This window comes from Micrasema longulum, unplaced genomic scaffold (assembly GCF_059751315.1).
Source record: "Micrasema longulum isolate JH-2025_06_02 unplaced genomic scaffold, ASM5975131v1 h1tg000501l, whole genome shotgun sequence".
NCBI classification, from domain to species: domain Eukaryota; kingdom Metazoa; phylum Arthropoda; class Insecta; order Trichoptera; family Brachycentridae; genus Micrasema; species Micrasema longulum.
The window spans coordinates 1,864,292-1,885,563 of NW_028277698.1; the positions used below are offsets into that span (position 1 = coordinate 1,864,292).

At 32.1% G+C, this 21,272-nt stretch overlaps 3 protein-coding genes across 3 annotated transcripts in view; 1 reads left to right on the plus strand and 2 right to left on the minus strand.

Moving 5' to 3' along the window:
• Positions 1-1,375: 1,375 nt before the first annotated feature.
• LOC148281071 (uncharacterized) lies at positions 1,376-3,222 on the minus strand. The gene is made up of 3 exons (XM_088227428.1): positions 2,752-3,222; positions 2,033-2,396; positions 1,376-1,676 (listed from the first exon to the last, which is right to left on the minus strand). The coding sequence occupies exons 1-3, from the start codon at positions 2,969-2,971 to the stop codon at positions 1,526-1,528; spliced, it is 735 nt and encodes a 244-aa protein (XP_088083554.1). The 5' UTR covers positions 2,972-3,222; the 3' UTR covers positions 1,376-1,525.
• Positions 3,223-3,237: 15 nt separating this feature from the next.
• Positions 3,238-20,829, plus strand: LOC148281072 (tetratricopeptide repeat protein 21B-like). Its single transcript, XM_088227425.1, has 13 exons — positions 3,238-5,563; positions 5,647-5,790; positions 6,011-6,152; positions 7,017-7,210; positions 7,337-7,574; positions 8,355-8,524; positions 9,780-9,884; positions 10,023-10,191; positions 14,172-14,385; positions 14,532-14,762; positions 16,139-16,359; positions 17,674-17,803; positions 18,864-20,829. The coding sequence occupies exons 1-13, from the start codon at positions 3,626-3,628 to the stop codon at positions 18,970-18,972; spliced, it is 4,005 nt and encodes a 1,334-aa protein (XP_088083551.1). The 5' UTR covers positions 3,238-3,625; the 3' UTR covers positions 18,973-20,829.
• LOC148281073 (aminopeptidase N-like) overlaps positions 20,399-21,272 on the minus strand; it is a 30,564-nt gene continuing 29,690 nt past the window's right edge. The window contains exon 16 of the mRNA XM_088227426.1: positions 20,399-20,847. Coding sequence (XP_088083552.1) covers position 20,847 — 1 coding nt within the window. The 3' untranslated portion in view covers positions 20,399-20,846. The remainder of the gene's footprint in view (positions 20,848-21,272) is intronic.

A 21,272-nucleotide genomic window follows, 5' to 3' on the forward strand; every position in this document is an offset into this window, starting at 1 on the left:
GAAGTTGCCAATTATTCAAGATGTTAAAAATCGGTAGAATTACTATCGAATTTGGTAGTTTGCTCCCGAAATCAGAGTAGTTAGCAACGCTGGTGAAACATGTAGAGGTTCACGCTGGTGGAACACGTAGAGGTTCAGGAGTATTGAATTTTTTTCTCAAAACTTATAACGGCTCAAATTCAATAGATTATCTCAAATCGGTAGGGTTTTTAATTTTTTTTAAGGAATAACCCACTAAGCTTCTATTTTGAGGCTTGTCAGCAGGTGGGAAAGAGGGGATATGGAAGGTGGTAATGAAAAATACACCACAACACCCAGACCAATTGAGAAAAATCTTATTTGGATTTTTTTCTTGAAACTGGCAGGAATCGAACCCGCGACTCCAGTTTCACAGTTGGCCGTCTAACCAACTGCGCCTGTTTGGTATTGTTGTTTTTATAATAGGTATGTTATCATAAATTATTTACGCTAGCCACTTTATGCTAATTCCAGAGACAATGAAGGTTATGTAGGTAGGTAACAGGTTTGTGTTGCCCATTCGTACTTTAATATTTCGATGCTTTTAAGTAAAAATAAAAGACAATATTTTTAGAGCGTTAAAAAGTTTGCAGAAAAGGCTTGATTTAACTCCCTTATCAAAATTTTAATTTATTGCAACGGACAGGAAAAACATTGTTGAAAAGGAAATATGGAAGTTCAGGCACTTACAGGGTTATGTCCTGTCATTGGCTAGTTTAAGTGGCCACTTTACTAAACATAGGCATAATGTTCCAATGTGTAAAATGGTCACTACCAGCCAATGACAGGTCGTAACCCCTGTAAATCCCTAGATTTCCATTTTCTTTCTCAAAAATGTTTTTCCTCTCTGTTGCGGATAATTTAAAAGAAAATTTGCACCAGAATTTTCAGCAAACCACACATAAAAAATCTACTCTAAAAGAAATATGTTAAGTGGGTATCAAAAGTGTGTAGTGATCAGTTAGACTAGCCAATGAGAGCCCACAAGTCCTGTAAATGCCTAAATTCTAATAATCCCATTTCGAAGAAATTCTTTACAACTACCGGTGTTTTGTTCCCAAAATATTAGCAATTTTTTTATAAGTTGGTCCCCCAATAGATAAATGACACAAAACAAATGTAAGGAAAATGTTGGTTTATTTATGTCAGAATATGTTTTTTATAACATGCAATAATTTTTTATGTGTTTTAAACAAGCATTCATGAATTATTATCATTAATGTATTATATTTTATTTATATTTTAATATTTAAAGTGTTCCTTAGTTTTATGGAATAATTGCATAAAAAAATTAAGTTGAAAAACATTCAGAGCGTTTTGGTTTAAATAGACATGTATTGCATGAAAAAGCGAGACAAACTATCCCATTTAGTTTATTTTAACAAAAACGCAACAATAACATTTTTTGGTGCATCTGGCCTTTGTTCTGGCACAAATTTATGCCAGTTAAAATGCAATATCCATTCCAGATGAGCACAAAGCATGAAGATGAATTATTAATAGTGTTTTAAAAATCATCTTCAATTATTCTTCGATAAGTTGTCACTTCTTCTCTGAGTCTGTCAATTTTATTAGAAATATCTTTATTTACTTCCATATATGCTGTCACGCTGTTATTTTGACTGTAGATGTGTAGAGAAAGTTGGGCTTCAATTATTCTGTAAATAAATACAAATATATAAGTACTTTTTAGTTTATGAAATTGTTTTTCACAGAACATATTAATACATATATAGTATTTCAGAGGGCAAGTAGGAGAGTAAATTACCATTGACAAAAAAGATTTACGATGATAATGTTGATAGATGCAGAAAACAAGGAAGATTGAGAAATCCAACGAGATCCAAAAATTACATGTCAAATATTGGGATAATCAGTGGGCATACATGAGAAGATATAGAGGAAGCGAGGTCTTATGCAAAGGCAGAGTGGTGTGGCGTTCTGTCCTCTTTACTTACCCCTGCAGTGGCTTGTTGATGGTTTGTTTGTTGAAATAATAAAAAGGAAAACTTACCTCGCTTTCAATTCAAGTGTTTTGTTCTTAATTTCAAAAAGCTGAACGGAATCCTCAGCTTTCTGAACAACATCTCCTAATCTAGCGTCTATCCATTCCTTCATCACATTACACATCTCCATATGAAGCTCAGTAGACTCCTTCAGCTTACTGATGTAGGAATTGGACAAGCCTAAAAGCCTTTGATGGTCGTTACTTTCTTTTGTTTTGGTATTATCTGACTGGTAATCCGCAGCTCCACATGCCATTTCATGATAAGTTTCCAATAATTTAGGATATTTTTCTAGAATTCTATTTTCAAGCGCAGCTTGCAGACTCTTTTGCTCATTGAACGTTAGATCTTCTATTATAATTGGAGACAAACCTGTAATAATTACCAATCTGTTAATATTTGAAGCAATAACATTGTGATTTTACATATCTTACCTGAGCGATAATAGTGACACAAGTCCAAAATAGTTTTTTCCGAGTTAAATAAGCAGAATTGTTTCTGAATTTCTATTACCACAATTCTGTGGTATTTGCTAAAGAGGTACATGTAAATAATATTTTTTAAATGAGTTAAGTATGCATTTATACTTTATAAGGTCTTCAAAAGGTTGCGTGTATTTATTTTATTAATTTTTCATGCCCATAAGGCTTTTACAAAGTGTTTGATGAACAGGTTTAAGCAAAAAAAAGTTTGTGAATGTAAGATAAAATTTAACCATTTAACTCACCAAATACATTACTCGTTCGGTGATCATTATCATTTACATTGTGAAGACTCACGTAATATTTCAAGTCAACATCGGCTAATATCTTCGCCAATTTGACTTTTATAGAATCTGTTAAATTGGATTTGCATGTAGCGACATCTCTCAAAAGTTCAATCATTAATTTTTGTTTTAAATAAAACAGCTCCAGTTCTTCGGTCGGGGGGTTATTGCTTCTCTCCATGATTTGAATTATCCCGTATAAGAAATGACAACTTATTAATATACTTTTGAATTCTCCAATTTCATAGTGCTTAAAACTGATCAAATAAATACAGGAAGGACACACTTGGCACAAACTCAATAGTGAAACGAATTATTTAGTATATAAACTAAAATCGATAGAGCAGAATAGTCTAAATTCACTAGTGGTGCAAAAAATCAAAAGGAAAAACGGTTGACGTAGAATTGACATTGACAGACAGTTCAAAAGCTAAGATAAAATTGCCAATTATTTGAACATAAACAAAATCATCTATGATGTTTCGTATGTCTAAGGCTAGAAACTTTAGTTTTAATGGCTAGAAAATAGCCAGATTTAAATTATTGTACTAAAAAGTGCACCTTATAATTATTACGATAAAGGCTAGTTTCAAAATTTATATTTAAAAAATACCACGTTATTCTAGTTACGCATATGTTACCATGGTAACTGGTAACTAAAGCAAATAAAGCATGCCAAACAACCGGACCGAAACTAACGCAAAACAATTCTACAAACTAATTTAAAGGTTTCTGTTTTTCAAATAATCTGCTTGTTAATAATACTTTAAAGTGACTTTAAACTATAAATCACCCAGATTTTACGAATATAGAACACAACTTTAATATTATTAATATGGAATTAGATTATGTGAAGAGTGAATTGTTTTACTACTGCAGGGAAAAATATTTTGGTAAATTTCAAGATCTTATCAAAGAATGTCTGAAAAAGTACCCAGACGAACCGACATATTTGATGTTCAGTGGGTTTGCTCAAGTATTTAGTGGCAGATATCTTGAAGGAATCCGCGAGTTGAATGCTCTCCAATCCCATGAAGATGTAGGTCTTGCAGCTATAATGTGCTCGATACATGCTCATAAAAAGTGTTCTACTGTTGACCGCGAAGCTATAGAACATCTCGAAGTTCATCTTAAAGAAAGAAGGAAGAATACTTCTAGTTTATCTTTATACCACGCTGCCTTATTTTTATTGTTTACTGAGAGATTTGAAAAGGCTTCTGACTTTATTTCCAAAGCCTCTAAATTGGATCCAACTAATTCTCATATCACAATACTGAAGGGTTGGATAGAAATTTCGAAAAACGAATATAATCCTTCTTACAAAATTGCTGAATATTTTAGTGCCGCACATTTGTCAGAAAAGTTTGATGCCAAACTTGGTCTTGCGAAATTAAAATACTTACAAAAAGAGTTCTCCGTTGCTATAGCTATTTTAGATGAAATGATTTCCCAGAACCCCAAAGCTGAAATTCTGTTGATTGAGAAAATAAAAAATGAACTTTCGCTTTACAGCTGGGATCATGTCTTAGACTTGACCAATCAAATTTTAGCCATAAACAACGAAAATCTCGCAGCTCTGCAATACAAGATATTAGTTACGTTATGTAAAAATGGGGATTATATAGAAACTGCCGACTTACTAAACAAATATTACGAAACCTTGGAGAAGAAAGAATCTAAAAATTCTTTTTTATTTCACGAGGCTTCGCAACTGTTTTCAAGAGTTTGCGGAAGGTCTAATGCTGTTTTAACACAAGTTTACAGGTTTGCTAAGCACGCTGCAGAATTGAATCCACTGAACACCAAATACCTGACTGAATTAGGGTACCAGTGTTACATGCAAGGGAAAATATCTGACGCAAATCACTTTTTTAAATCTGCTACAAAAGTGGACGACAACTCAATTAAAGCTCTTTGTGGACTTACACTCTGTCAGATGAGTGAAAATGGTGTCACAGAACAAATAGAGCAACAAATCGAATTGCTGAATGAGTTAATGGGTACTAGTAAAAAAGATCCATTATTGCTGTTCATGACAGCTAAGTTAGAAAAAATACCAGAGAAGGCACTAAACCATCTGAATGACGCAACTGATTTACTATTCTCTAACAGTCAGCCCATTCCTTATGGTATTTCCTCTTTGAAAGCCATGAATCCTGATTTGTTACTCTCCATTCAGAAAGAATATCTTAAGTATGTCCCTAAAAAGCCCTCAGTGGTAATAGATTCACTGGTGTTTAATTTTGAAGAATTATTGCCAGTAGCTGTCAACCGAAGCTTACATTTGCTAGAATCTGTCATAAAAGCTTGCCCCGGGTTGGTTTCAGCTGTGTACCATTTAGCGAAACTACAATTTTTCTTTGGAAAAGTGACGCAAGCTCAAACAAATGTGTCACATTTATTAGAGAATATTGACCAGACATATGCAAATGCTCATTTGTTGCTTTCCCAAATATACATACAACAGCACATGTTCGAAAGAGCTCAACAAAGCCTAGAAGCTTGTCTAAGTTACAATTTCAAAGTCCGCGACAATCCCCTGTACCATGTACTTCACGGAGTAATATTTAAACACCAACGAAAATATAAGGAAGCGTTGTCATGTTTTGTTTCTGCTATCAATTTACTGGATGCGAAGCATCCCAGTTATATAAGAACAAAAGGAAACGTCGAAGTTGAATTGAGTCTCCCGGATAAAGCAACTTTGTATTTAGAACTAATAAATGTTTATACTGAACTAGGACAACACGCAGATGCCACTAAGATCATGCAGGTAACCAGAAACTACTGAAAAAATAAGTATTACAAATGATTTTGATTTGAACATATATTATTTTATTTTTTGCGGTTTTACAGGATGCGATAGAAGAGTTTTCGTATACAAGTGAAGAATCACGACTCGCAATTTTGAATGCAGATTTGGCTCTTAGGAAATCAGATGTAGATCATGCTATTGAACTTCTTGCTGATATAAAACCAGGACAGCCGTACTATCTTCAGGTATAATATAATGTGTATTTTTCTCATACTGTCTCAGAATAAAAACCTGTACCTTCCTGAATTCTGTCAACTGTTTGGCTTAAACTTTACCGGTTGTCGCTTGTCTCCATATTGGGCAAAGAAAAATATCATGTCACTAAATACTTGTACTTTGAAGTATTGAATATTGCGTTATCTTCTTTGATTTTGTATACAGCGAGATGTTTGTGTTTTTTTACAGGCTCATACAAAGCTAGCTAATATTTACCTGAAGGAGAAAAATGACCGCGCTATGTTTGCCACATGTTTTCGGGAAATTGTTGCAAATCACCCTGGCTCAGATGGACATACAATGCTTGGTGATGCTTACATGTCAATTCTTGGTAAGATGTGAACAATGCAAATTATTCAAATAATATTAACATGCCTTGAACTAAAGAAATAAAGACATTGAAAAATGCAAGGAAATATTTACAAAATAAATCTAATGTGAATCCTACATATTTTAAAAATGAAATGACAAAGGAACAAAAGCTCATTTATCAAAATCTATAGGATTATGAGTCTTTTTGCTCAGTCGGTCTGACAGAGAGATATGTGTTGTTCTAGAACCGAAACAAAGACGTCACTATTACATTTGAATTTTTTGAAAAGAGAAATAATTTTGAGCAGTTCTTTTGTTTGACGCTCTTGCCTTGAACTAGAACAAACGACATTTCGACTTCTTTTCCTTGCTTATTTGAATGATTGAAGGTACAAATTTCATTGGTGATAGTTGTCTGTATTAAAGGAGATAATATCTGTGTTATCACTATATTAGGAAATGTACTGCTATGTATATCTCTTAAAATACTGTTTCTCTTGCCCCGGGAACGGGACAAGAAGGACAGTCAGGCAGACAGAAACACTATGTTTGTGGTGCAAAAAGTACCTTAAAATAAAATGAAAATAAATAGGCTTTTATTCTGTGGTAAATTGAAAAAAAAAAACTAAATTCTGGACACAGAGCGAGTTTAATTTGAATTTACAAAAAAGATGACACTCTTACCCCACCTGGCCTTAATATAAAAAATATCAATGTTTTAAAATAATGATGGTAAAGTTATAATATTGCATTATGTTTTTTTTCCTTTTAAAACTAGAATTTATTTTTTTTACAAATGTACCATGATGTAAATATACAAATGAGCAAAACTATTGAATAGAAATCAACTTGAAAAATTAAATTTTAAATTTATGTTTTCTAGAGCCTTCTCTTGCAGTAGAGGCCTATGAAAAAGCGATACAGCAAAGTCCACAAGACCTGGGACTAGCGAAGAAATTGGGAATTGCATTAGTAAAAATGCATCATTATGAAAGAGCAATAAGGCATTACAGAGATGTTGTTCGAGTAATGAATAATCCAGAACTAAAGCTAGATTTGATTAAATTATTAATTAAGGTAAAGTATTTTTTTAAACATAAACTAAATTCTATACTCGAGGATTATCACAACAAATACATCATTTTTATTTTGACATTCATAGCCCCAGATTGAATTGTACTGAAATTTTTTTATTTTTTTTAGCTGAAGCAATATGATAATGCAGAAGAAGAGCTCAGTAAAGAATTGAACCAATCCAATACTGTTAACGCTTCTGACTGTATTGCAATGAAGTTCCGAAGTAAGATTCTGATGTTGCTTGCCAATGTAAGAGAACAAAGAGGACTTACTGATGTAAATTCTCGTGCTACAATTGCTACACTTAAAGAAGCAAAGGACAATCAAACAAGATTGGTTAAACAAGCTCTTTTGGAGTCACACGGTAATAACATTTTGTTGCCTTCGTCTTCGAGCAGAGGCGGTTCCTTAGTATGTGTATAAGTGCAATGTAGAGCCAAGTAAAAATATGTGTAAATTAATTAAGTAAAAATATGAAATCCAAACAACAGGGATTCATTGCAACATTATATTCAATACAATGCCAGCGCAAAAATATCTAGCAAGATCAACTCTAGCGGACGATTTTCTTATCTTGTTTGTGCATGCGCAATCTTCGTTGTGCATGTTTTGCACAAGATTTTACTCTGAATTTGTATGAAAAATACCAGATCTCCTAAAATCGTGGTTTGAACGAGATATACTATTTTCCATATTAGTGAATCGTGCGTTAGAGGAAGACAATATATACCCCGTGCACTACCTATGGTTGCGTGGAAATGAAGTTCATACGAAAACAATGGCAGATTTAACGTTAGCTGCTGTGATTGCACATATTCTTATTGCTGGTTAACCCTGTCAGACTTATCATGATATTATTGATCTTAATATTCAAGTTGACAAAATTGTAAGGAAATGCATTGCCAGTGTTTTTGGCCAGAAGCCGCTCAAGTCTCTGAGGGTTATTTATAAACATATAAATTACGCACACCAAGTTTTGTATAATGTAAAGGACAAATTATCCAACACTATTTTTATTTTTATCGCTTATCTATATTTTTGTCGTCAAAATTTATGGTAAAATATGCCCATATAATCAGTTGGTTCTAGAACTAAAATGATCGTTAAAGGCTCAGTGCATTTTTACAATATTTATTTTTTGCAGATGACATTGATGATGAGAAAAAGGTTTTATCAGAAATATGTTTTTCTCTTGCCACACATTATGCATCTGGAAAGTCAACAGAGCTTGCCATACAAACATACAAGGAAGCATTACAGTATGATTCGCAAAGTCCCATTGTTCTTCTTGCCCTTGCAAAACTCTATATGCAGGTAGGCTCATGAGATAATACATAATATTTTAGGGAATTAAATGCTCGTTAAAAATATACCTATAAAACATTCAGTTATCATGTAATAAAATTCCCAATATGATTTATTATTAATTAACACACCATTGTCCATTTACAAAGGCAACTCGGATAAGTAAAAATTACAAAATATATGAGACAAAACAAAAAAAATAGCAGAGCTTTGACAAAACATTCAACAATATCAGGACAAGATTTTGTATTTTAGAAACTTAAATGCATGCAACAATCCATGGAAAGACAGATGTTCGGTGTATGTCTAAGAGACAGGATAAGTCAAAATTACAAAATATAAGAAACAAAACAAAACAAATAGCAGAGTTTTGACAAAACATTCAACAATATCGAGCCAAGATTTTGTATTTTAGAAACTTTAATGTACGCAACGACCCATGGAAAGACAAATGCTCAGTGTATGTCTTAAAGACAGAATAAGAAATGAAGAAATAAGGCGCCGAATCGGAGTCGTAGATATCATGGCTCCTGCAGCAAAATTAAAATTGCAGTGGGCAGGACACTTGGCGAAGCAAAATGACGGCAGGTGCACAACCAGAATAATAAAGTGGAGACCATGGGGGAAAAGAAGTGTTAGAAGGCCACAAAAAAGATGGATCGTTGACATTGCCTCGATAGCCAGTAAAACATGAATGATAAACATGAAAAAATGGAGACGCTTGGAAGAGGCCTTTATCCAGCAGTGGAGAGAACGAGGCTGAAGAAGAAAACAAGATCTGGGCTATTTATTTAGTGCTTAGTAGACTTGAAACAAAAAAGTTCAGATCTTGCTTTGAGTTTAAGATATGACAAAAATGGAACGTTGGTACATGGCTATAGTTTTTTCTATGCTGATCGATAAACAGTCATTTCTCAACCTATGGATCGGAATATTGAACTTTATTACGAATATATTCGACAGTAAATGAGTAGTGTAACTCACATTATACATGCAAAAAACCTCTTTAGCCTTATTACTTATTACTTATAATGGAAATGATTTTATAATATACTTATACAAATAAACCTAGGCTTACTCAATTTAGTAAAATTAAATTAGTGCCAAGAAGAGAGCTGTCTTGTGATAAGAAAATTGAATATAATATAACCAATGCTTGTATCATGTTGTCACTGAAAATTTAAACTAAAATATTTAAAGTTTTTACGTTTAACAGCTGAGGGTATTGATTACTTGAAAATCTGTTTTTCATCCTGTGTTTCAGGTAAATGAAGCAGATCTTTGTCAGCAAACTTGCTCTATTTTACTAAATACAGATCCTGAAAATGAAGCTGCCTCAGTGATGATGGCAGACTTGGCTTTAAGAAAGGTATGTATAAAAATAATAAATTACACTAATATTTTCATAAATAAATTTCTTACCCCAATCCACATAATTTTTACTGAGATTTTAATCTATAAATTATTTCTATTCATCACTTTTGTATTTTGTCTTTCGAATGATTAGGTGGATTTTGAAACAGCAGCTTATCATCTGAAACAACTTTTAACATCTCAACCAACATATTGGACTGCCTTGGAAAGACTAATCGATGTCCAGAGAAGATTAGGCAGCCTTGAAGAAGTGACCCCATTTCTAAATAAGATTTTGGAAACTGGACATGTTCAAGAACCAGGTGAATAATAACTATTTAATAATATGTACATAATAATGAATGTGGACTCTCATATCACATGTCTGAGGTTAACTACATATGTTTTACCCTTTTCCGATTTTTAGCACAGTTATTTTATTTATTTACATTTCTAAATATAATATCATACATATAAAATTATGGTTCAACGAAAGAGTGTGTTTGTGTTTATTATAAAATTATTGCAGTACCTTTCAGTCTTATGATCAGCGCCTAGAATATTTTGGTCTAGATGAATTGGAATTTAGGAGACATATTTTAGACTTGATATATCTTTATAAAATAATTCATTGTAATGTTGATTGAGTCGGTGATTGAGATCGTACACAATATTTGAACGTATTTATGCAGAAAAAAGCCAGCCATAGACAAGTGAAACAGAGATAATAGCATTTTTGTGAAAAGAGTGAATAATCAAATCTACACAACCATTAGAATGTTATAAATGATAAGCAATGAAAACATGGGTTTTTTAATATTACAAACAATAATGTAATTATGTATTTAGGCCAGTTTTAATGATTTTTAAAGTACCGTAAGATTTTTCTAGTGATGTGGGTGTTTTCTGCAAATCGAGAAATACCGTTTTTGTGATTGACACCATTTTCAGAAGGCTATTAATACAGTTTCTTGTATGAAAGCGGTCTGGCTGTTTTTAGTAGAACATAGAATTGACCTTACTGCACCTAATAACATCAATATCTCATTTTTTTATTGTGAACTGGCTGCCTTCTGCATAACAACGTTCGTTTTATCTTCCAATCTTCAATAATAATATGGCGCACTTTAACGCATTTTCACGTATGTTAAGGTTGTATAATAATGTAGAAAGTAATGCTAATATTGATATCATTAACGATACATAAAATAATTATAGGATAACTAACGCAATTTATAAAATCAAATAGTCACTTATGTTAGTTAGGTAAAATAATTTGTAATAACCTGTAAGTAAAAATTTATTGTAATAACTTTTATAACAATAATACAATTTAATTAAGCTAGCCAATTATGAAAAATATCTATTTTAAGCTTTTTTTTTTTTTGTGCATTCTGTGTTCACATATAATTTATTTATTTTTTATTTATTTTTTATTTATTTTTTATTTATTATTTTATTTATTATTTACATACAATATTACATTTTAGTTATTTTAAAACATTTTTAAAATTATTATTTTTTTACAGGACTCACCAAGCCAATGAATATGGCTTGTCGGTAAAGATCCTTTACAATTAATCATATTATAGTCCTACATGGTTTTATAATAATAATTACTACTAACTAAGATATAGGGAGCGAAAAAAAGTACAGTGGTGCCTCACACAACGAACTTAATTCGTTCCAGGAGCAAGTTCGTTATGCGAAAAGTTCGTTATGTGAAACGCGTTTTCCCATAACAATACACGTTAAAAAAAATAATTCGTTCTGTAGCATAAAATATGGTAAGATGACATAAAAAAAAGATAAATTTTTTGTTATTATTTTTATTTAGATACATCTAAAAACATAATGAAAAAAACACACATTTTTTAATTTTAAGAAATAATCGAATCTTGCACATCTTCATCCATTTTCCGCTTTTTGGCCGATGGTGCAGTGAAAAACCTGTCCAAAGTCGTTTGTTTCTCTCTTTTCTTCAACATCTGCCGGAAATAACGGACAAGAGTATCGGAGTACAGGTCGTTGATCCTGTTTGCTTCAGCGGAATCCGGATAGTGGGCATTGGTAAACTCCTGAACTGCTTTCCATTTGACCAGGATGTTCTTGATGTCAGCAGTTGGAATTGGTTGATTGTTTGATTGTTGCTCCTCGTTATCAGATGACGCTTCCCTTTGAGCATTGTCCTGTTGTTGGGCCAGAAGTGTTTGGAGCTCTTCAGTTGTCAGCTCTTCTTTGTGTTCCTCAATAAGCTCCTCTACATCCTCTTCAACGATTGCTGCGACACGTGCGTAAGTTAAGCGTACTGCTCAGTGACTAACGACTGCCTGCGCGGAAGGATGCAATAAATCGGCAGTGATCGTGTGAAGTGGGCGACTTCGTTGTGTGAAGCGAAGTTCGTTGTATGAATCGTGAAATGAACGAAAAGGAAGTTCGTTGTGTGCAGCGTTCGCTGTGCGAGGCGTTCGTTATGCGAGGCACCACTGTACATATAATTTATGCTTTCAAAAAAAATATTTAGAAGATGAAAAAAAAAAGCAAAAAATAAGTGAATGATAATGCAATTTTAAGATAAAAAATAAATAAATACAGAACCGGAGTACCAAAATTTTAAACAGAAGTGTGCACATATTTAATAAGCACAAAGCATTTTATTAAAAACATTTTTTACTAACATATCCATATCTATATCTATCTATATGTAAGTCTATATCTATATATCATCCTCATCCATATCCATACATATTTATACCCGTACATGCACACATACATATCCACACATACATATATACACATATATACACATACATACATACATACATACATATGAACATACATATACACACATAAACATCCATGAGAATATTACTTAGTTATAAATTCTATTTTATATATATCTATATCAACAAATATTCTATTTTTTAATATATAAACTCCTGATCGAATAGCCAGTCTATTATTTTGCCCTTGTCACTTTTGGTAGTGCCATTTCTCAGATTGTTTGGTAACAAATTGAACATAACTGGAACCACATATTTTAAAGTTCTTGTCCCATATTTGTTGCTTGTCTTTGGAATCACTAAACCTTCATTTTGTTTGAATCTTGTGTTATAACCATGTTCCAATAAATTTTTGAATTCATCACTTTTTCTTTGTTCCAAAATGATACAGAATTGATGAACAATATCTAAAATTACAACTTGTGATTATTATACCAATGTCATATGTATCGTTTATTGTTTTTGAACCAAAATAAATAAAATAAAATAAATATAGAAATTATTGTTGTATTATAATTAAAGACGCTAAGCAACGTTCAGCCCTTTAGTTTCTGGACTGGCACCTGAAGTGCAGGGCTGATCACCTTACCTTTATGTAACAATGCAATGCCCTGTGCACCACTTGGTGCGAAAAGGGAAATGTTGATGATTATGAAGTTGAGATATCAAATTATTTTTTTTAAACTTATAACTATTAGTATAGAAGAAAAAAAAATATTTGACTGACAAGTGAACAATACTTATAAATTAAATGTTGAACACTGTACAGTAGAGTGGGCCGATGATGTATGAGGTTTTTTATTTTTTTAGACATCGAAGTGAAAGGGGTCTAAAAAGTTGCATTTTAAATCACATTGAACGTAAAAATTATTTAAAAAAATATTCCATACTACTTTTGGTTTAAAGTTTATCACTGTCTGAACATTTTGTTAATTATCTATATTGATAAAATTATTTTTTGTCAGTAAATAAATAACTTAATTACATTACAAATTTGAATACGCTTTAAAACTACCGAAATGCAAAAAGTTTACACTCCGCGGAATTGATTCCGTTGAGCGCCTGACTAATATTCTCAAAAACAATGTCCCATTAAAACAATGCTACCCATTTATTACGAAACAAAGTGCAACTCACGCCCTTAGATGCTTATTTAATAAGATTTAATGCACATTATAAAATTTAATTGGACTGATTTACTTACTCAAATTCGAAATGACAGCCGGCTTCGAGCAAAAAATCAACTTTTTCGAAAACTTCAAGCTCTGGTTGAGGGCCAAAAATAGTATAGAATATTAAAAAAAATATTTTTTGCATTCTGAGTAATCAAAAAGGCATCTTTTTAGACCCCTTTCATTTTTAAATTCGGAAAAAAAAAATATCGGCCCACCCTTCTGTACAGTCCTTCCTTAGAACAGGTTTCCTTAAAGAGGACTCTTTACTTAAATTTGTGCAATTTTTTTTTCATATAGTATATTAATAAAAAAATACATTTTGTCAAATTTTCTGTCTATTTTTAGGGTTTCTTTACTGTTTGGGTCTCAAGGCTCGGTACAGCGGGGATCCCAACGCAGCCCTACGGCAGTGGGGAAAAACACGCACTGCCCGGGGCCCCTGGGGGCGTACGGCAGCTCTGGGTGTGGTGAGGGTCTGCCTGGCCCCTGCCGGAGAGGCTATGCCCCCTCCGCTGAGTGAAGAAAGCAGTGCAGAGTCTCCAGAGGATGTAGAATACAGGTTAGAATAAATTTTTCTTTTTATTTGTGCCTGTTTTTTAATTACTTATGTTAAAATAAAAAGGTTTATCACAAAAGTCACTTGGATTTTTTGTTGCGAAATTATTCAAGCGATGATGCATTGAATTGTACAATTTTCTTTTCCAGAGACACTCGCTCTTTTGCATTGGGTATGGCAGAGAGACTCCTCGGAGAACTGAAGAAAGAAGGTGGCAAGGACCCAGCAGATGCTTTGGAACTTAAGTTACTGGAAGCGAGACTTGCTCTCGCTGGAAGAAAAAAATCCGCTGCTGAAACTGCCCTTAGGAACTTGCTGCAACTAGCTTCCGAAGAAGGGGGTGCTGACGACGTTGGTATTGCTGTTACATTAGCCACAGCGTAAGTTTCCGCACACAATTTTATTTTGTATGATGCGGTATGTAGCGTCGTTTTTAATGGTATTTTATTGATCTATGTACTTTTTCACATATTTATAGTCATAGCTTTATTTTTATTTTTTTAAAGAAATAACCCACTTAGCCTTTATTTTAGAGGCTTGTTGGTGAATAGAGAATATGTAAATAAGTTATGAAAAATACACCGCAACACCCAAAACAATTGAGACAAATACTTTCTTGGACTTTTTTCTTGCAACTGGTGGGAATCAAACCCATGACGCCAGTTTCGCAGTTGGCCGTCTAACCAACTGCGTCATGGGACCTGTCTATATGTTTGAGCTAGCGAAAAGCGATCTAAATTTTAGTTTACTCACCGATATGATTTAACTTACTTTTCAATATGATTGGTTACCAGACACATAAATTATAACAAAAAAATATTTGTTTTGGACTCATCAGCATCCTATTAAAATATTTCAGCCTTTAATAATATTGATCAATTAGAGAAATTATGGTTATAAACAATTCTAAAATTTATATTCACATTTTTTTATTCAGTACATAAAATAAAGCAGCATATATACATGAGGATCTTAGTATCAAAGTGGGACAATAATCATTTTCATTAATTTATACTTTCATAAAGTACATGGGTAGAGGTTCATTTTGTGCACTTCAGATATCTAAGATATGTATTATTTAAATAACACAATTTGAAAATGTCTTTGGCCGTGTTTTAAACCAAAACATGCAATTGTCCGTTTTTTAAAAACCCATAGAACTGCAAGTGCCCGTTTCCCAAAAAGATGTTTGCTATGGTCAAGATTCATAAAATAATGATAAAGGGGGTTTTATGTTCAGTATATGGAAATACAGTGGGATCACATTTCATATTGTGTAAGTAGCGAATTCACAAATAACATTATCTAAGAATTAGATTATTTTACCGTCTGTCAGATTGTTAAATAAAACAAGGTGGGTATTTTGTTAATATTGCCAGGACAGTCAAATTTTTTACCCGGCTTTTTATTAATAAGCCCTAGTATATTGAACCGCATTAATTTACTTAATTACTAAATGATTATTTAATGTTTTTTATTTAATGTTTTTATAAATGTTTAATGTTTTTTTCTTTTTTTTAAATATTTTATTTAATGTTTTTTCTAATAAAAGTACCCCTTTTTTTTAAGTCCAGTCAGTTAAATATTTTTTGTGGTAAAACACATAACACAGAATTATCTTATATTTGTGTTATGATTATATATTGTTCACGGTCTGGCAACATTACGAGGCCACTTCACGCATGCGCGCAGGCGTGATGTCGAGTAGCGGGGGGGGGGGTCTTTTTCATGGCACTAACGGTCATAAATATTTTAGTTATCTGGTATTGAAACAACCTCAGCGAGCTCGGAATGCCCTGAAGAGAGTATCTCGTTCGCCCTGGACTCCCGAGGGAGCGGACTGGCTGGAGCGATGTTGGCTGCTACTGGCCGACTGCCTCATCTCTGCTGGAGGCAGTAACACCGATGCTGCTAAGGAGCTGCTGGACAAAACCTTGAGACACAACAAGTCCTGTGCTCCGGCGTATGAGTACCTCGGTATGTGGAGTAAAATACTTTAAAATTATTTTTATTGAGAACCTTCTGGAAAAGGGAATTTGGAGACATTTGCATGAAAAAAGAAGGGAAATAACAAACGAGTGGATCAGGCCAAATAGGTAATCAAGTGTTTTTAATTGTAGTGGTACTTTAGGATAAATGTTAAATACAATTTTATTTAATGTGTATTAAGTGCCTACTGTAAAACGTTTTCCTCACCCAGTGAGGAAATATTTTTTTTAAAAAATAATTTATTAAAAAATTGTAAAATTCATTAGTATTGATTTTAATTGTATTAATACATTTAATGTCATCTGATGATGGAACATATCTTACAATAAAGGTACCACCAAAACAAAGGAAATCTCTAGCTAGTCGGGACCTGAAACAAAAAACCTATGTACATTGCAGAAACAATGAATTTTAAAAAGAAAGCTAAAGTACTTGATTACAAAATAGTCTGTATCATATTGTAAGGAAAAGTTGAAGAAAACGCAGTTGAAAAAAAAAGAACGAAGGATAGGAAGAGGACGTATACCCTGGCTTAAAAACTTCAGAGAATGGTTCCACTGTAGCTCCAAATCCTTATGCAGAGCGGCCGCCAGACAAAATAAACATTTTCATGAAGATTGTTTTGATCATCACTGTGGAGTAAAATCATAAGAATAAGATATTTATAGAACCTGTCATTGGCTGGTTTAAATAAGATCACTTTACACACTGTGTAACATTCATGATTCTGGTTGTGTTTAAATATCCTTATTTCTTCAATTCTTTTATAAAATTTGTTATTTTTATTCAGTAAAATAGTTTAAAACCTGTATTGATGTGTTGATTTTAATTATATGTGAGCTTAAACATTTATTAATGCCCTTTATTAAAACCTATATGGGCATTTACACGGACACACAGTGTCAATAATGAATTTTTTGAATAGTATTCGTGTAGTTTATTTTTACATTGTTTTTCTTATTATTTACTTTATAGATTTAATCAATATTTTAACTACTATCTTAGATTTCCAATTTTAATTGCTGTACATGTATTAAACTTTATTATAAATCACTTGATTAAATTGATATTGCTAACAAATTTCAAAACAACTACTATTTTTTTTTTTATCATGGTGTATTTTTAATTTTCTCAACGCAATGAAAAACACATTAAAGTTAAAATACTTTTATTCACAAAGAGCGCTATAAATATTAATTTTATAAGATACTTCAGTGGATTACTTTATTTCTTTTATTTGATCAGCTTAATGTAATATTGAAATGCACACTGTATGACTAACAATGTAAAATATTTTTACAGCCATGCTCTCTGAAAAGGAACAGTCCTATAAACAAGCTGCAAAGCATTTCGAAAATGCTTGGGAGTACGGAGGCCATGGCAATGCATCGGTTGGCTACAAATACGCCTACAATTTGTTGAAAGCTAAAAAGTATGTATTATTAATTATTATAATTTGTAATATTGATGTTTTTTGTTGATATTTCTTGATAAAACTCCATAGTTAATGATTATGATAGAATTATAAATAAACTTATCAATGAAACTTCTTGGTTTAGTTTTACTTTTTATCATTTTGACCAACGAGCACTTTCGCTTAAGTAGGCATCTTAAAGACTGGTGAATTGTTTACAACGTTTACAGTTTTTATACTATTCTTAACATATTTTGGAGATAAGATCAAATATTTATTTTAACAGGGGACAGAAAACATAAATATTTACAACTAGTTTGCTAAAGAGTTCATTTTTGGGAGTTTTTGGACCGAAATTGGGATTAAGCTTTTATTATTTAAAAGGTGGGAAAAGAACAGAAAAGATTTATTACAGAAAAGATTTTTAAAGTATCATTAACAGGGATTATTCCATGTATGGTGATGCTTAATTATACTCAAAACTGCGTTGCACAGTTTTGACACAACTCCACTCATGCATAATGCAATAAAAGGAATAATCGAGATGTATCATAAAAATATAATGTTTATTTAAAAATAAATTTTTGATTGAAAGAAAATGTACATTAGCATGAACTTCAACCATACATGTTAGAAGATTATCCCGATTTGAGATAAATTAATTACAGTTATTTAGAATTATGTAGGTTGTTATTATTAAATGATAGACAACTTACATGGAGTTTACAAGGTAAAAATAATTTGTAACACAGAGCTTAAGAGATTATACGTAACCTGTTTCCTGGCAAGCTGTCGCACACGGAAAAGAGGACAATCTATCTGGAATTTTTTATTTTATAATATTTGACACCACCCTCTGTTGGCAGGTCCTGCATTCCGTGCGATGTTCAATTGTTACATATCACACAAATCCATGCTTTTGTAGGATTGCATTCAACATGTCATGAATGTACAATATGTACATGCTCTGATATGGTGGCATGCTGTGTTTAGAATTATAAATAAATGTTATGGTGTCAATAATCTTATACTGGCGTCGACGTTTTTAGAGATTTGAGCAACAATTTTTGGTTTTCAGGTATCCTGAAGCGATTGCTGCCAGTAGAGATGTGCTGATTGCCCACCCTGACTGCCCAAAGATAAGGAAAGAAGTATTCGAAAAAGCCTCTAATCATTTACGCTGCTAGTTTTTGCTAAGGTACAAGTAGCAAAAATCCATGTACAAAGTAAAATATCTTTTTGTACTAAAGTAAAAAAAACAATATTATTATTAAGTTACTATTTCATAAATATACATATTTATTTATTATTAAAATAGCCTCTTCTTATTCAAATCTATTTATACCTTTCTCATTACTTGCTATAATGATTTATAATGTACTTTGTGTATTTTGTAAGCTCAGAAGTTTTATTTTTTATATTTTAAAGTGTGTAATACCTTTCTCCTTTTTCTTACCTTTATCTGTGTGTGCATACGGTACTTGCAGTGGTACACGAATCAGAGTATATCTTGATAATTTGCTAGATATTCAAGAACATTTTTCCACTTTTAATGCCAGTTGTTTTTTTGCTGTTGGAGATTAAACACACCTTTCGCATGTTAGCCATTAAAAACTAACCACTACATCACGAAACAGACAGTTTCAATAAATGAAGATAAATTTTTATTTCAATCTTCAAGTACAAAAAATAAGTACATTGGTGGACGTATTGTTAAAAGCAATATCTTCAATTTAGTAACTATAAAAACAACAAAGTTTTTCTAGAAAAGTATAGTAAGAAACAGTGTTAAAAAATTACAAGGAATTGCACTGGCTACGCTTTCCACAGAGGCAGGAATACAAACTCTGTAGGCTTATGTACGAGTCATTGCACAATCTACGGCAATACGAAATGTTATTATATCTGTACGCAACAAGTGGACTAAATTCAGTGAATGTGTATTTGTGGTAGCCGGCCCTGTGGCATGGAATGCTCCTTCAGCAGAGGTGCGGAGTTGTGAGAGTAAAGTGATGTATTGGAAGACATTTGAAACCCACCTGTTCTCTAAATCATTTGAATAAATCCATAGCATGTGGAGACAAAATAAATTTTAATTTGTTACAACAAAAACTGAAAACATTTTTGAGAAGGGAATATGGAAGTCTAGGCATTTACAGGGCTTACGACCTGTCATTGGCTGGTTTAAGTAGCCACTTTAAACGCTGTGTAACATTCACATTCTGCCCAAGTGTAAACATCCACATTTGTCTAACTCTTCCATCGGTTGACTTTTTTGAAGTAAAAGAGCGGAATAAATAACTGCAAAGTTAGGAAATCCAGCCTGTCTACAAACATTTGGACATACTCAAAATATTGTTGACAAAATAAATTGTTTTACTTAAATTGTAAATTTTAGGTTAAAATTCATTTGATATTCATATAATGACTTAGTAAAGCGCCCTTGAGGTATTATGTTATGAAAATGGCGCTATATAAGATATCCATAATAATAATATTGAAGGAATAGGCTTATGTTTTTCATTTCTTACAATAAAACGTCAAATCGGATAAAAAACTTTACCGACTGAACTTGAATTATTTGAATTAATAATGGTAAATAAATAGTAAAAACATTATATTTTTGTATTTAATTAATTTTACCTACACAATGTACAATTCTACATAATATATTTTGAATTCTATGTAAACAAATAAAATATATACATAAAGTAAATTGCAACAATACTAAATTAAGTAACTGATTGGCACCATGCAACATATATGATTTAAAACAATTATTCATAAATATATAATTTTTATCATTCAAAATATATGAAAAACAGATTATAATTATTTCTTTTAACAATACTTCATGAATTAAATATACAGTTGTTAAATACATTTGTTATAACATAACTTGCTCAGCAATGATCACAAATAAATATATTAAAATAAACTTAGACATAAAAAAAAATTCTAAAAATAATCATGAAATACTCTCCTAATATAATGTATAGGAACTCCTTCGGTGATTAGACTGATGAGTGTTGATGGATGAATTCGAAATCTTTGATTTTAATCTGTAAAGATAAAAGAAGAAAAATATTATGCTTGAATAATAAAACTGTACTTTATTTTCTGCTGGTGAGTACCCGGCATGAATGAAATGCCACCCGAAGAAAGAGTTTGTGTTTTAATTCTGTTTGTTGAAGTGCTTTTGGATTTACAATACTTTTTGTTTTTCGGTCTGGTGCGTACACTAATAAATCAGAAGGTTTTCCAACTCCTGAACAGGCAGCATACAGCTGCCCATGTAAGAAGCACAGATGTTCCAAATGAAAAAATAAATTAAAAAATATCCAGAAACCCTTGCAAGCGTGCGCCGTTTGCCAAATATTCATCAGAATCGGATGAATGGTATAGGAATTCATACAGGACAAACAAAGAAACATTCATTTATATATATATATATATATAAATAGAAGAAGATAGATGTAAAATAAGC